At 38.2% G+C, this 16,573-nt stretch overlaps 1 protein-coding gene across 26 annotated transcripts in view; it reads left to right on the top strand.

Moving 5' to 3' along the window:
* The window catches only part of LOC6493961 (longitudinals lacking protein, isoforms F/I/K/T), a 65,605-nt gene that overhangs the window by 18,882 nt on the left and 30,150 nt on the right, over window positions 1-16,573 (top strand). Inside the window, exons 6-7 of one of the 26 annotated variants that reach the window (XM_044715784.1) lie at window positions 10,078-10,291; window positions 15,802-16,064. The exons of 17 other annotated variants lie outside the window; for them this stretch is intronic. In XM_044715784.1, coding sequence (XP_044571719.1) covers window positions 10,078-10,291; window positions 15,802-16,018 — 431 coding nt within the window. In that variant the 3' untranslated portion in view covers window positions 16,019-16,064. Of the gene's footprint in view, window positions 1-511; window positions 1,127-1,765; window positions 3,362-3,526; window positions 4,792-4,947; window positions 6,505-6,921; window positions 7,098-8,084; window positions 9,514-10,077; window positions 10,292-10,411; window positions 13,134-15,801; window positions 16,298-16,573 lie in introns of those variants that run through there. 8 more of the 26 variants (XM_044715787.1, XM_044715786.1, XM_044715788.1 and 5 more) reach the window with 8 other exon arrangements.

Below are 16,573 nucleotides of genomic sequence, written 5' to 3'. Positions count from 1 at the left end.
ATCTTTCGATATTTTTTGTATTTTTCAAAACTTTTTTCGAATTATTCAAAACTGTTTTCGAATTTTTCAAACTTGTTTTTGAATTTTTTGAACTGCTTTCGAATTATTCAAAACTGTTTTGAAAATGTTAAAACCTGTTAAAATTTTTCAAAACTAATAATTCGAATTTAAAAAAATTGTTTTTGAATTTTTCAAAAATTAAAATTTTTTAAAAACTTATTTTTTTCAAAAACATATTTAAATTCTTGAATATTTGGCAAAAAGTTATCTTGCACGAATTTTTTGTACCGAAAGGATAACAATAAAGGACACTGTTTTTAAAAGCTTAGTTGGCAACAAAGTTAGGTTTAAAAAGAATAGTTTTTGAAAAGCTTGGTCTGTAAGGTTGCTTGCTCGCTGCTCTGTCTCAGATTCTCAGATTCTCTGTTCCCAAGCTCTCAGATTCTCAGTTTCACTGTGTGATTCCCGATTCTCTATCTGTTGCTCTCTTTGCTCAAAAATCTAATTGCAGGTCTGCTCGAGTTGAGCTTGAACCAAATATTTTACTATGAGGCCGAAATGGGGCCGCCCCCGCCCGCGCCGCCGGCGGCCCATGCTTCCGCTTCCGCTCCGGAATCGCCGCCGCTGTCACCACCAGCCGGGGAGGAGGAGCTGCTCGTACCGCTGGTGGTGACTCCAGGCGTGCAGTTGCGGCGCGGAAAGCTGCGATCGCGAAAGAAGAAGTCTACCACCACCACAACCACCTCCTCGTCCTCGTCCTCGTCCTCGTCCTGCTCTTCGAAGAAGAGAAGCATTCCACCGCCGACGATCCAGAGCAGCTCGGCGGCGACGCTGGCGCGGAATGCGGAGCTGCGGGACGACGGGAAGCTGCAGTGTCCGCAGTGCCCGAACGCGTACACGCGACTGTCGGCGCTGAAGCGGCACCTGGAGTTCGAGTGCGGGATGCTGGAGAACTTCCGGTGCCAGGTGTGCGATGCGGGATTCAAGCGCAAGGACTCGCTGAACCGGCACTGCAAGGTCAAGAAGCACATAACCAAATATTTGTTTTAGACTGATTACTTATCGAATGCTTGAAGAGAAGAGCCATTTAATTAAGAAATGAAATATAGGGGGCATACTACCACTATCTCTGTTGTTTGTCGGAGGAGAGTATACTTTCCGGGTCTAGAGTCCCAATCAACCATCATATTAAGCCATGAATGATATCTGTATATAGTGCCTGCCAGAAACAAAAATCTATCTCTGAGATACACACACGACCATCCTCACATCCCATCCACATTGCACTTTCTTTCCGACCACAAGATCTGTGCCAGCCCCCCCTGCTATGTGTCTTTATTTCCTTCCAAGATTAACCCCTAACCCCCACCCCCTCCTTGCTGCTGTGCCTGTTTGAAATTTGTTTTTGTTTGAAACAAAACCGATAATTGATAATTGAGAAATGAAGACGAGAGAGCCACGTAATTGAAACATGAATTAATTTATTAATTTTTAAACCCTAAAAAGATAATGCTTTTTCTTAAACAAGAGATTCGACTAATCCGGCATTTTGAGAACTCCAAATAACCATTGCTTGTCTTGCCTTGAAACTGAATTAAAAACAAAACAAAAAACTAAACAAAAAATTAAACCCAAAACTGCAAAGCATGACTGACCAACCAACAAACCAATCGAACTATTAAAAAAAGATCTGATGAGAATTTTTGATGAAAATTAAATTCCGAGAAACAATCTCAATCCAACGAAAAACAAAAACAAATTTCAGGCCTGCAGCTGCACACCATCGACGACTCATCGTCCAGCCAGCCGACCCAGAATCTGAACCAGAATCCGCACCAGAATCCTCTCCAGAATCACCTGAATGGCTGCAAGCCGGACCTGGCGGATGGCGGAGGCGGTGGCGACGACTACCCCCAGGGACTTCAGCACTTTCAGCCGCCGCACTTCGACCACTTTCACGGAATCCTGGCCTCGGCAACGGGGGGAGTGGGAGCGGGAGGAGTTGGTGGCCAGGAGGAGAGCTTCACATGCCCGCAGTGCTATCGCACCTACAGGAGGCACGGCACGCTGAGGCGCCACCTGAGGCAGGAGTGCGGCAAGGGCAAGAGCATGGTGTGCTCGGTGTGCGGGCATCGCACCAAGCGGGCGGACCACCTGCGTCAGCACGTGCGGAAGAAGCATCCGGAGATAGCCATGAGGTCGCTCTTCAAGCGCCAGCAGAGAGCGGCGGCGGTGGCCAGAGGAGGAGGAGCAACGGCGGAGGAGGGCCCGGCGACAGAGCCCGAGATTGTGGATCTGGTGGACATGATGGACGAGGCCGGGGCGGAGGATGAGGAGCACCAGAACTCCTTCCTAGTCGACGACGACGACGAAGAGGAGCATCACCAGCAGCAGCAACAGCAACACCTCATGGAGGCCTCCTACCGGCAGCAACTGCGGCAACAGGCTCTGTTCCAGCAGGCCCTGCAACAGGTGGCGGCCGTGGTGGCCAGCGGGTCGTCCTGCTCCTCGGCGGAGCTGCTCAAGGGGGAGGGGTTGTAAGCTCTCTCCTCCTCCTGCCCTCCTCCCCTATATAGTTCCCCCCTCTCTCTACCTCCGAATCGAGTAAAAGACGCGCCCGGGAGCCCCCACTATCCATCTTACTAATCTTACTAAACCAAAGAGTAGAGTCTCCCACACTCGTGAACCAGTGAAGCTGAAGCTGAAGCCTTGACCCCTGTGACCTTTGGCTTGCATTTTCTTTTCCCCCCACCCCGTTCTGTTTTGCATTTAAGATATATACTCTCGAGAGGTGTATATATTGCCCGATTCCTGGCTGTCACAAAAGTATTTCTTTTCCAGCGCCAAATCAAAAAGGTTGAGAACTAATCAAATAATCTTAAAGCAAAAGTATATAATATATTTTGTATAAAAAAAAATGAGGAAGAATCGGATGGAAGGAGAAGCAGAAGAATAATGCTAAAAACTAAAATAAATGCCACGTTTTTTATAAACAAAACCAAACAAAAAATGCGTTTTTCAATTCTCGATGCATGACAACTACCGACACTCCACTGTACGCCACTCCACTGTACTCCAGTTTTGAGATTTATTTATTATAACATTGATATATATTATTATCTATATTATGTTTGTGGTAAATAACCTCGAACCTATATTCTATATTCTATATTATATATTTTGTTGGTGACAAAGTTGACTTTTGTGTTTAAATTTAAGTTACAATTAAGTTGAATAACTCAGGCGAGAGATGTTTATTATATAATATCCATGTAATGGCGGCGTCGGCTAACCCACAATTCTAAATTCTACACTTAAACTGCATTATACAACAAAATATTAAATAGTCTAAGTACAGGAAACACACTGTAAAAAAATGAAGATTGAAAAGAAAACAAAACAGACTCACACTCCCATCATCTCTCTAAATCTCTGATCTTTGAACTCTTCACCCACTCTCTCTCTCTCTGTAAGAATCAGTCTCAGCAAATCTTCTTAGACAAAAACCCAATCACAATTCTTACAGATTTAAGGACGCTTTACTGTAATTATGCCACGGCAGTTATAGCGGCGGCCAGTGCGGCCAGCAAGAAGCCACCAGTGGACCAGCAGCAGCAGCACAACCACCATCACAGTGCCACCACCACTAACAACAGTCAGTTGCCAGACATTTCTGAGCCGGAGGTGACGATACGGAGAATGTACAAGTGCGGGAGTGCCGGGCAGGCGGAGGCCATCGGGAATCACCTGCAACCGGCGGCGAAGCAACTCCACTGCACTGCCGCCAGCAACTGCGGTGGCTGTCAGATGTCCGCGGCAGCAGCCTCCTTCCAGCTGGCCAGCCTCCTCAACAACAGCATCCGTTCCACGGCATCCAGTAAGCCGCAACCTGCCGCCGCAAGTGGCAACAACAGCAGTCAACAGAGTGGCAACAGCAACTCGACGCCCAAGAAGCCCAGCGTGCAGTTCCACTGCGAGTTCTGCAATTTTAGCTGCTCATGGCGGTACGACCTGAAGCTGCATCTGCGGCAGAAGCACGGCATCCACCAGCTAAAGAAGCTCTAGAAGGACTAGGACTAGGAGGATCTGAAGGAATCTAATTCCGGAGATCGAAACCACTGGCTGTTATTCTGCATCACATTCCATTATTGTTCTATTGTTCTGTGTGTGTCAGTCTGCTAAGTCATTATCCGAAGTTAAATATATGTGTACGAGTATTTATTGAAAAGAAAAATACTATTTTTTTTCAACTTGTAGCCCGAACTAATGATTTCTTTTAGGGTCCTTGACGGCCAGAGTGTCCTTGGACACAAATCCCTTCAAACAAATGACAAAAAATACGAATTAATAGTAATCTTTGATTTGAAATTTGATTTATTGTTTTTTGAAAAGTATTTACAATTTGTTCATTAGTTTATCCTTAATTGTAATTTGTTAGTTAAAGTATTTAATTGTTTTTATTGTTTTTTATTGACAATTGTTTAGCGTAGTCCTGTAGAAGATCTTGATTAATTTTTGATGTAAACCTTGTTTTAGAAACCTTATTTAAAAATTGTATAATTTGTCCTAGTTTTCCTTCAACTTCTCAAAAAAAAAAAAATGAAAGAAAGAATATAATATTTAATCGAAAGTTAAGTTCGAGTTAAGTTTAAGTTAAAAAAATAGCAGTGATTTCAAACTCATTGTTTATACATTTTAGGTTTAAGCCTAATTCTGGACCTTGTGTTTATGATTTTTCACACATTTCTTTTTATTTTCTTTTCATTTTCATTTCATACAAAAATCTCAATCCCAACCACAAAACATCAAAAACGAAAATCTTCCCAAAATAACAAAACAATTTTGATCCAAAAAATCAAATCACAAATATCGCACACACCACCACACCACCAACCACCACTACCACCCACTAACCATCACCATGCGGGGACTAATCCACCAAAATAGACATGAGGTACGAGTTCAATCACAGCGTCTTTGGCAGCTGCGACGACGGCGACATGGATAGGAAGGACTACAAGGAGCGCTTCCACTGCGCCGTCTGCAACAAGAGCTACCTCCGGAAGCGCCACCTGCAGCGCCACATGCGCGACGAGTGCATCGGCATTCCGCCGCGCTTCAACTGCGAGTTCTGCAGCTCCCGCTTCCGGCGCAAGTACCACATGGTCCGCCATTTGGTCTCCAAGCACGGCATACCACCGGCCATTGCCCAGATGACCACCGGCAGTGGCTCGCGCACCTCCAGCGGCAGCAGCTCCCTGGATCTGAAGCCATTGAGCGGCGGCGGTCTGGGTGGCCTGCAGTCGCTGGGCGGCGGCGGAGGTGGAGGCGGCGGCTCAAGTGGCGGGGATTGTGGCGCCAGTGTGGGCAGCTCCCACAACGGCTGCGAGAGCCCTATCCCGGAGAACCTGTCGCTGCGCAAGGAGAACTACGAGAACGAGCCGAGATCGCGCTGCAACTCGCCACTGCCGCCGCACATCATGCCGATACCCACGTACGGGCTGACAGGTGCCATCACGGCCATATCGGCAGCAGCAGCAGTGGTGGAGGAGCAGGCAGCAGCAGCCGCAGCAGCTGCGGCCGCAGTCGCCGAAGGCAAGGCGGGACAGGACGAGGATGAGGATGAGGCAGCCGGGGAGCTGAGGAGCATCAAGCCCGAGCCGGTGACGCCCGGCAAGGTGCAGCACCTGCTGAACGAGGAGTGGAACATGAAGCTGGGCCTGCAGATCATATCGAATTCATTGCTCAAGGAGCGCCTGATGAACACGATGCCCTTTGCCTACAACAACAACTAGGACTAGGAGCTCGCTCCCTCCTACCATAACTATACTTAATATTATTTATTGCAACTTGAATCTCTTAATTTATTTTAATTTGTCGCCAGAGTTTGGCAATTTTGTATCTGTATTATGCGTAATTGTATCTGTATACGTAATCTACAAATTACGTAAGCGTATGAATCTCAACGTAGACATTCCAGCACCTTATTTTTGTGAGTGAACTCTTCTTTTGTGAGTCATTCTATAGATGGACAAAATGTGTCTTAAAGAATATTTGTCAATATTATTACAATGTTGAACTGAGCCAGGCAACAAACACGAATCTTTCCTAAAAAAAAACTCCTAAAAAAAACCGCTTAAATTGGAAATATCATTACGTCACGAATTTGTATTTGTTTAAGAATTTTATTAGCATGACAGGGCTATCTATTATTTAGTCCCTTATTTAAATCATTGTTAGCCATATAAGTTGATACCAAAAAAAAGGGAGAAAAGAGAAATCAAATCTTTTTACTACCAGTTGAGTAATTTCAATTTGATTTAAAAAAAACAAAAATATTAAAAAAAATATATAAAAACGAGAAATACTCAATGGGAAGCCGCCTAGTCCCCTCTCGAACACTGAGTGGGAGGAAATGAAGGTAGATTTTAATTGTAATGCACTTATTCCAAATGATATGCCACCAAATTGTACGATTAAATTAAGTTATTCTTATAGAGCCTACATTTCTAGCATGTAATACCTTAATTATTAAACTTAATTTATCCAAAGTCCAAAACACACAAAAAACGACAAAAATTATATTGAATAAATTTACCAAAAAAAAGAAAACAATATTAAAAAAAAAATGATACAAATTAACAAAGAAAATATATCATATTTATAAATTCAATTGCAGCCAAATCGAAAGTTTTATTTTATTTCGCTTTTTACACCTCATCCGCTCATTATCTTATCTTATCCTCTTTTTTCTGTTATCCATTATTACTGTTTTTTCGTTATGTCCTTGTTTCTGTTCGTTGTCCTTCCTCCTTGTCTTCAGTTTTCAGTTTTCAGTGGATTTTTCATTTTCTCTCTCACTCTGTGTGGAAATTGTGCGAACTTTTCACTAACCTATTTTTATTACTAAATTTCTTTTAGATGTCTCAACAATCAGTACTTTGTGTTACCGTTATCCCACTACTCCATCTACTACTACTAGTACCTACTATCACACACTACTATCCACAACTCTATGAAGGACAGCCTCCTCCGATTCCTGGAACTGGAAAGCACTGTTCCGACGCAGCCGATCATCCATCCGATCCGCCTAACAAGAAAAGTCTGTCGCTTACTGTATTTTATACTTCTTTTATATACTTATATATATATCAATACTATAACTATACTATACTATACTATGATATATATCCTTGTTCTGTGTAAACTCTCGCCTCGAATTGTTTTTGTCTCTGGGTTTCTTCGATTTAGTGCTTAGAGGACTCTTAAAGCTTACTAGAAGGGCTGCCTGAAAAGCTCCTCTACGCACTGGATCGTCCTTTTAAGAAAAAAAAAAAAAAAAGCAAAGCATGTTCTCTACAAAATTCGTGTCCTTTTCTAGCTTCTTTGCTTGGGTTATCCTTGTGTCTGCTTATTTGTGGCCAACGCCAGTGTGTGTGTGAGAGTGTGTCCTTTGTGCTTTTTTGTGTGTCTCGTTCGCAGAGCTTTTTCCAAACTCTTAATATTTAATATTTTTATCTCTATATTTCTCTATTTGATAATGTATTTGTGCCTAAATAAATTTTTTAACACTCGATGTTTTTTCTTACACCACAATATTAATAGTTTTTAAGAAGGTTTTGTCGCTCTTGGGTTCTTATTGGGATGACATTTTTCTAATTCTAAGCAATCTAAATGTTTTATAAATACTTCCATTTTTATTTTTTCCCGTCAATATATAATATATATTTTTTTTTTGTTGGAATGCTTGAGATGTTTTTTAAGTCGATTTATTATATATTTATAAAATATGTATATTTTTTATTAATTATGTTTTTTATTATATTTTTTTGTAGCTTTTGCAAATTTGACTTGTTCAAAGAAATACTATATGAAAAAAATATATGAAATCGAAGATATATATAATATATAAAGTCAGTCATACACGATCAGGAATACACGAAGAAAAATCATTGTAAAATCTCATTCCTACTCACTTTCACCCACTCACTCACCACCCATCTGTCTGTGTGTCTCCCTCTCTTTCCCCCTACTATCACTATCTCTGTCCCCCTCTGTGCACACACACATTTTACATTTTTCAGATTTCGTACTAACCTGGTATCAGCACGCCTGCGATCAGTGCGGCAAGTCCTACAAGACCCGCAAGAGTCTCAGCCGACATCGGAGATTCGAGTGTCGCTTCACCACCGAACGACCCATCTTCCAGTGCCCCAGCTGCAATTATGCGGCCAAGCGGAGCGACAACCTCACCAAGCACATCAAGACCCACTTTGCCAAAATGAAAAAGGACTTCCTGCCCCTGGCCTTCCAGATGCAGACCTCCAGCCTCTCCACCAAATGGGAGGCCACCGCATAAGCATAACTTTGCTCAAAAATCCAATCCAGTCCAGAGTTTTCCGCTTTTGTTGGAATTTAGTTATTAGACATTAATATGCACGTATTTATGTATTACATTCCGTTTTCAATGCCAACTACAGTCCGGACAGGACTGACTGCAATGATCTACTGAGTCGGGGAGTTCCAGAGAGAGAAATCTCCATCCCAGCTTTCACTATTTTTGTACTATTTTGTGTGCGATTTGCATAAATTTGATTAATTCATGTAAATGATATACAAAACGCGTTGGAATTCCAATCATTGCAGTCGATAGTCAGTCCCCTCGATGGTATTTCAAATTCGTATTTTTAGACCTTAAGTTAAGCGCAGAAATTTTCCCAATTATAACTTATGCTTCAGTGCTAGTCATTTCCTAAGTTAATTTAAGTTTTAAATTAGTAGATTTTAAGCAAAAAAAAGAAGAGAAGAAACTGAAAACAAGTCCAAAAATGAAACGAAACTAAGTCAGGGAGGGTTAAACTACTGAGAGTAGGTTTACGAGGGTCGTCGACCCGCCACACACTTTGCATTCCTAAGAAACAAAAACCAAAAAATAAACATTTTTCGATTTAATCTAGTTATTAGTGGAAGAGGAAAAAGGCAATGCCAAAAAACAGCGAAAATTCAAAAAGAAAACAACTAACTAACTTCAACACTTGTGGTTTAATCTAAGTTCCTTTGCTAGCTAGGATTACGACTAAAAAAAACACATCCCATAGAGGACCTCAAACGAAACTTACGAATGAAATGCAACCAACAGTACAAGTTAAACAGCAATTACAAAGCAGTCGCCAACAAATAGTTCAAATATTAAACACTCAGACAGATATATATTTACATTTTAATAAAAAAAAAGTTAAATAACAGCCAAAAAAAAAAACAGAACAGCAGTTACAAGGAAACATGTATTTTGTGAATGAAACGGATAAGGATCTATAAGCTAGTAGTTTAAGACATTTTATCTTCTAAATATATATTTATATATAATCGCAAGAAATCAACTATTTTTATACGCAAGAAAGAGCCAGAGCCCCCAATTACTAAGTATTTTTTATACGCCTATATACATATATAAAATTAAAAATTAAAAATTAACAAATATTTTTGTAACTCGAATAAAATTGTATTGAACAAGCAAGTGTTTTGTATATTTTCTCAACGGCCTGGCGATATATATTCTTACTTCTCTGCTGTCCAGAATTACTAAACATGTTTCATTGCAGCCCCATATCAAGCCTCATCATCATACGCATCTTCAGTCAATCAATCAATCAATCAATCAATCAGTCAATCAGCTCATTAAATCAAAAATCAATTAAAAGACAAACCAACCAACCAAAAATGCCAATTCTGCAACTGCTGCTAGCTCTGCTCACGCTTCACCATGCCACGCCCACACAAAACCAAAAAAAAAATTAAGTCAAGCAAATAAATAAAAAAAAACACCCCGCAACACACACTAACTGTAAATATCACAATTTTTTTAATTACTATTTTTTATATTTTTTTCTACTCAAAAATTAATGTTTTTTCTTCTTAAAATCTCTGAAAACTTGTTACTTTTTCAAAAAATCAAATTTCAAAAAATAATAATGGTCTATAGTTATGTAAGCCTGAAATATCTCAAAACTATGATACTCATGGATATATATATCTTTCTTCTCCTTCTATATATGAATGATCTGAATAAATTTGTAGCTCCAAGCAGCTATGCCTCCAACTCGAGCCAGACTCCGCCGCCGACCGGAAGCTCCGCCAACTCGTCGGCCCACTCCCTCATCCGGGACTACTGGTACGAGCTGAAGTTCTCCGATTTGTTCAAGTTCATCAATCCGGATGGACGCTACCAGTGCCCGAGATTCAATTGCCTGAAGAGCTACAAAGATGCCAGCTCATTGCAACGACATATCAGGTGAGTCGCCGCGCTATCATTCTTTTTTTTTTTTTTTTTTAATTATCTTTTGAATATATTAAATATTGTCTGTCTGATAACTATCGATATGTATGTTCCATGTGTTTTATTTTCTCTTAGATATGAATGTGGTGGACAGAAAAAATTTCGCTGTCTGATGTGCGGCAAAGCATTTTCACAAAGCTCCCACCTAAAGCGACACCTTGAGTCCGGTGTCTGTGTCAAATATTACTTATGAGATAATGTTTTCTTTAAAATCAAATAGAATAAGCGTTATCCCCATAGGCAGAGGAGGAAGATGATGATCAACTGATTGATTGTTGAGTTATGAACCATGATTATATACACCACACCAACAATACACAACAAACAACAACAATACACAACACACAACAAACAAAAATGATGAACAAAATGATATATAGAAAAATTAGTTAAAAAAAAAAATTAAGAAAAACTTGAAAAAAAAAAAAACCAAGAACAATTACAAATAACAAACAACAAAACGAATTTATTGGATGCCACATCATTTATAAAGAAAAAGAAAACCAACCAATCTATATAGAGATATATATACGATGAGAATTATTGTTGAAACTGAGCATTAAAGAAACAAACCAGAAATACTTAGTTAAAGTGGAAAAAGCAAGTGAAAACGAAATATTAAAGAAAAAAGCTAGAGAAACAACAACAATATATACAACAACACATAATATAGAGTATATATATTATATATATTGAATGCAGTCAGTGAACATTTTATAGGATTTTAGTAAAATGTAAAACCAACAAAAAAAAAAAACTAAAGAAAAAAATATATAACTAAAGTAAGGAGTAGAACCCAGAGGCAAATAACAAACCACAATGTTGAACAAAAAATATAAAAAAAATACACGCAAGGAAGCTAAGAGCAAAACAATTTTAGTCAAACTAACCAAAACTACGTAATTTTAGTTAAAATATATATATATATAAAATAATATAGAAACTAAACCAAGCAAAAACTTAGTGAAATTAACAAATGAGAGAAAGTGCATATAACAACAGAGACAGAGAACCCGAAACAGAAACAGAAACAGAAACAGAAACCGAAACAGAAATGCATATAACAAAACGTACTGTGTTTATTTGTTGCCAAATATATATCTATTATATATATTTCTAATATATAATATATAATTAAAGCGATTCTTGTTATGCCACACAACACCAAACACCACATGATGAGGATAATGGAGCAAGTGTATGACCTGAAGAGAGTGCATGAAATGAGATAATAATAATAATAATAGCAGTGAACAGTTGGCAGATTATCAAAAGTAATGGGATAACTAACTATATATGTTATGTATCTTCTAAGTTGTTACCAGGACGAGGTGTGTCTTGAAGAGGCAGTGGCTGGGGGAAGATTGCAGGAAGATTTGTTACATGGTTCCAAGAACAACAAAAAAATAGAGAAAAAAAAAGAGTTTATATACATATATACAAAACATATACATATGAGGATTAAAAAAGAACAACCACATCTACATATACATGCATTAAAGTATATACATATATAGATCTATATATAATGCTATATTAGCAAAAATGTTGTCTGTTGAAAAAAAATAATAACAAAAAAAAAATGGAAAGGATATTAGGAAGAGAGAGTTGTTGAGAAGCTAGAGAGCAGGAGGATGTTTGTAACTTATACTCACATACCCTATAATATAACAGTGTGTGTGCGTGTGGGAGAGTGTGTGAGAGAGCCATGTGTGTGTGTGTGCCAATAATCGGTTAAAAAAAAAAGATAGATTTTTGTACCAGAAAGAAAAAAAATAATAAGATTAATAACAAAATAGAACATTTTGTGCCATTAGAAATTCTCCACCAAAACTGAATAAGGAAATTCTGCTTAGACGAGGAAGCCATAGAATGAGATCGAACAATATACTCAGAAATATATAGAGGAAGAAGGGATATATACAGAACCGATATGATATATAATTTGTTGTTGCATTCGAGGGAGAAAGTGTAATTTACGTTTTTACGTTCGTTGTTAGTTCGAATTGTTCGGATTGATTTTAGTGAAATTTTTTCAAACGGCAAAAGTGACAACTAAATGCTATGAGAGTGCCATTATCAAACAAATTTTTAAACATATATATATATATATAAATGATAAATTATTGAAATTATACGAGTACGAGTACGAGAATACATATATATATAGATATATTAACCTAAGATGGAGGCAACTAAAATAATTTCTAGTTAGAAAGGCAGTAACGAAAGGAAGGATAAGGATGGAAGGATCATCGAGAGAAGGATATATATTGTTTGTTGCTTGTTGATTGTTAATCTTTGGGTTGCAGATAATAAACCTACGCATATATGCATACATGTATATGACAGTACAATAAACAAATATTAAAGATATAGATACGGAAACCAAAACAGCAATAGAGCAAACTGTATGAACTCGAATGAACTAGACAAATTATACACAGTAAAAAAAAAAAATGAAGAGAGAGAGGAATGAGAAACGAATAAGAATCAATTATAGCGAAATACTAACCAAACTACTGGCTGGCAGTGCCAGTGCCACGCCCCCTCCCCCGCCCGCAAATAACCAATACCAAAGGCAAATTTTTAATTGATTTAATTCAATTTGTTTTTTAAATTTTGCTACCAAGTGCAATATATAGATTTCCGGGGGCTTTTCAGCAATTTGTCTTGTGCGGCTATTTGCCAAAGTCAATTTTTGAAATGAATAGTCTAAAAAAATGATAAAAAAAAAAAGAAATATTTAAAAAATAATCACACTTTTGTAACACACAAAAAAAAGAATTAATAAAAAGCAAACAAGACAAATTGTTAGATCCCCTGGGAAGGAGAACAAAATAGAAATCGCTTTTAAATTAGTTGAAATTTATTCAGAGAATTATTCGATATATATACTCTTGTATAATTTATGTTTTTTGTTAAACTAATTCACTAAGACCTTGTTGCGAGTAGCTAAATTATTATTATTTTTGCTGTTAAAGTTTAGGGAAAAGGAATGAAACATGAAATGTTTTCAAAACACTTTTTTGTTGAATCGTTTTTCTTTTAATTAGTTTTAACATTGCTTTAACTATTATTATTATTATTATTATTATTACAATAATTATTACACATACAAATATATATTGTTTCACGCTAATTTAACCACAGAACTTTTTATGTTTTAACTTTTGTTATATTGTTAATTAATATTTATCACGTAAGAGATGATGAGAAAACCGTTTGCGAAAAAAATACAAAAAAAACAAGAAAGGAAAGCTAACTTCGGGCGGAGCCGAAGTTTATATACCCTTGCAGTTCAGTCGCAGTCCGATAGGTGGCGCCACGCATCTATATTATTAGATATACAGCGGATCGTATATAGTCGGCCGATCCTTATGAAATTTGGCATATCGAATTATTTTGACCAAAGAAGCATACATTGAAAATCCCATCCTTCTAACTTGAAAAACAACGAAGTTATGCCATTTCCGATCCATCAGTTATATGGCAGCTATAGGATATAGTCGACCGATCTTTATGAAATTTGGCAGATCGTATAAGTTGGACCAAATAAGAATCCATAGAAAGTCCCAACCTTCTAACTTGAAAAACAACGAAGTTATGACATTTCCGATCAATCAGTTATATGGCAGCTATAGGATATAGTCGACCGATCCCGGCCGTTCCGACTTATGTACTACCTGCAAAGGAAAGAAGGGTGTGTGCAAAGTTTCAACTCGATAGCTTTAAAACTGAGAGACTAGTTTGCGTAGAAACAGACAGACAGACGGACAGACAGACAGACGGACAGACAGACAGACAGACAGACAGACAGACGGACAGACGGACAGACGGACAGACGGACATGCTTATATCGACTCAGGAGGTGATCCTGATCAAGAATATATATACTTTATAGGTTCGGAGATGTCTCCTTCACTGCGTTGCACACTTTTGACCAAAATTATAATACCCTCTGCAAGGGTATAAAAATTAAGAATTAGTGTTAACTAAGTAAGTTACAAAATAATGAACAAAATATACTCCAAAGAAACCAACCAAATATATATATATATACACACATATATACAAGGACATATACATATACCGATATATATATATATATACTTATATATATATATTTTAGACAACAAAAAAAATACAAGAAACTGAACAAAGCAAAAACAAGAACAAGAACAACCAGTCAAGAAATCGAGTTTTAGTAAAAGTGTATTTGGAACAAAGAAATTGCCATAAATGTCTAAAGTCTAAACGGATTGAAGGATATATATATATATTATATATTATATATATAATCAAAGCAAAAACAATAATTACAACCAAGATCAAGAACAACAACCAAGAGTAGAAGGGAGGAGCAGCCGCGAGGAATGTTTAATTGTAACGAAAGTTGTTTATTTTTTGTAGTGTAATATTTAACAGGAAAACAATGAAAGCGAGTAAAAAATTGATAAATGATATATACATATATTTATTGTTAACGAAACCACGGAAAAGGCGAAATTATGAAACAAATTTATACAACAAGATTAATGAATAAAACAACTAAAATTAAAGTAAATGCAAAGAAACTTTCATTGACGAAGAAGCTGATATTGTTAGTACCTTAAAAAAAAACACATGAAAATAATAAATAAAATCCAATTAATAATTATTAATAAATGTAATAACAAGCGGTAGGTTTAAACAAACAAAATGAACAATGACAAAGAAATTATGTAACCCAAACCAAGACCATTTGGAATTATGTTTTAATTTTTCGAGGAACCATTTAACCCAGAAAATTGTTATTTTTGCGAAAAGAAAAACTGATCAAATGGCATTATATATGGAATCGTTTATATACACATTGTTTGATGAAAGTGGTAACAGAAAAAAAAAACAGCAAACAACAAGAATAATAAAGATTGATATTGAAATGTTGAAACCCCAAAAAAAAGGAAAGGATCCTCTTTAATTTGATTTATTGGAAGGGGGTCAAATGGGGTGCTATCATTAATAAGATTTCCTTTTCACAGGTGACCTCTGGATAGAGTCAGGTCGATGGCTACCAACCATTGCTACCGTTACGCCATAGTAGACGGTACTACCTGCAACTGTGGGCCAAGTTTTTGCCTAAAAATTGCAACCTTTACCTTTATTTCTAATTAAATTTGTTTAAAAAAGTGACAGTGTTTATGTAAAGCGGTAAGATTTTGTGTATCTACGGTTTAGTCTTAGACCTTCTTGTCCTTTTCTTTTAGCCACCGATGTGTAACTTTCCGCTACAATAATCTATCAACTATCTATCGCTCTCCAATCGAACTGGTAGTCGGTTATACTTAAAAATCATACATCATCCATCACCTTCCCCGATCACCCTGATTACCTTTTTGTTAACCTTTTTGTTTCGTTCAGCTTGTGATCTTCCTGTAACCAATTCTCTAACCTATTCTGTTTCTTTTTCGCAACTCTTTTAGAGAACTGGACGCTGTCTGTCAAGTCGGTGACCTCGCTGAACAACGTGGTGACCCCGAACAGCTCATCGCACATCTGCCCGCGCTGCGAGAAGGCCTACACCTACAAGAAGAACCTGTCGCGGCACCTGCGCTACGAGTGCGGTCGCCTGCCCACCGAGAAGTGCCAGCACTGTCCCTACGTGGCCCGCTACAAACACAGCCTCAATATGCACACTAAGACCCAGCATCCGGAGCACTTCAGCGACGCCCCCGGCCAGGGATCGGGCGTGGCCGTGGTGGGCGGCATGGAGGGCAGGCAGGGGAGTCAGGGCGGGGGCGGGGGCTTCAACCGGGTACTCTTCGACTCGTCCTCGGGGGGCAAAGACACTTGATCTAAGTAGCATACTTTCCAAACTGATCTCTGCGGGCAGGTAAGTCGCAAGCCGGAAGAATAGCGCGAGTCAGACCGTCAGACCGAAACCGAGCCTTAATAAAAAATGCCTTTTTGTAACCAAAATTGAAACGTGTCATTATTGAATTCTATCCTAGTTGTAAGTTAGTTAAGATTAGGGGCACGGTTTATATATTTCTAATTATTCCTATGTATACTTTTTTTGGCTGTGGTGTTTTGTTTTGTCCTTGGTTCTCTCATCTATTGTGCTGTACAGCCACAACCACAACAACACACAACCCACCACCCACACTCACCCATTACGATATATCCAAAAAAAAAAAAATCCCAAAAATACTCATTAAGAACCTAACTTAAGAACTAAACAAAAGCGCGAAATTG

The sequence above is a fragment of the Drosophila ananassae genome, chromosome 3L (assembly GCF_017639315.1).
Source record: "Drosophila ananassae strain 14024-0371.13 chromosome 3L, ASM1763931v2, whole genome shotgun sequence".
NCBI lineage: Eukaryota > Metazoa > Arthropoda > Insecta > Diptera > Drosophilidae > Drosophila > Drosophila ananassae.
The sequence above is the reverse complement of the archived record's forward strand: the minus strand, read 5'-3'. Positions and strand labels throughout refer to the sequence as shown.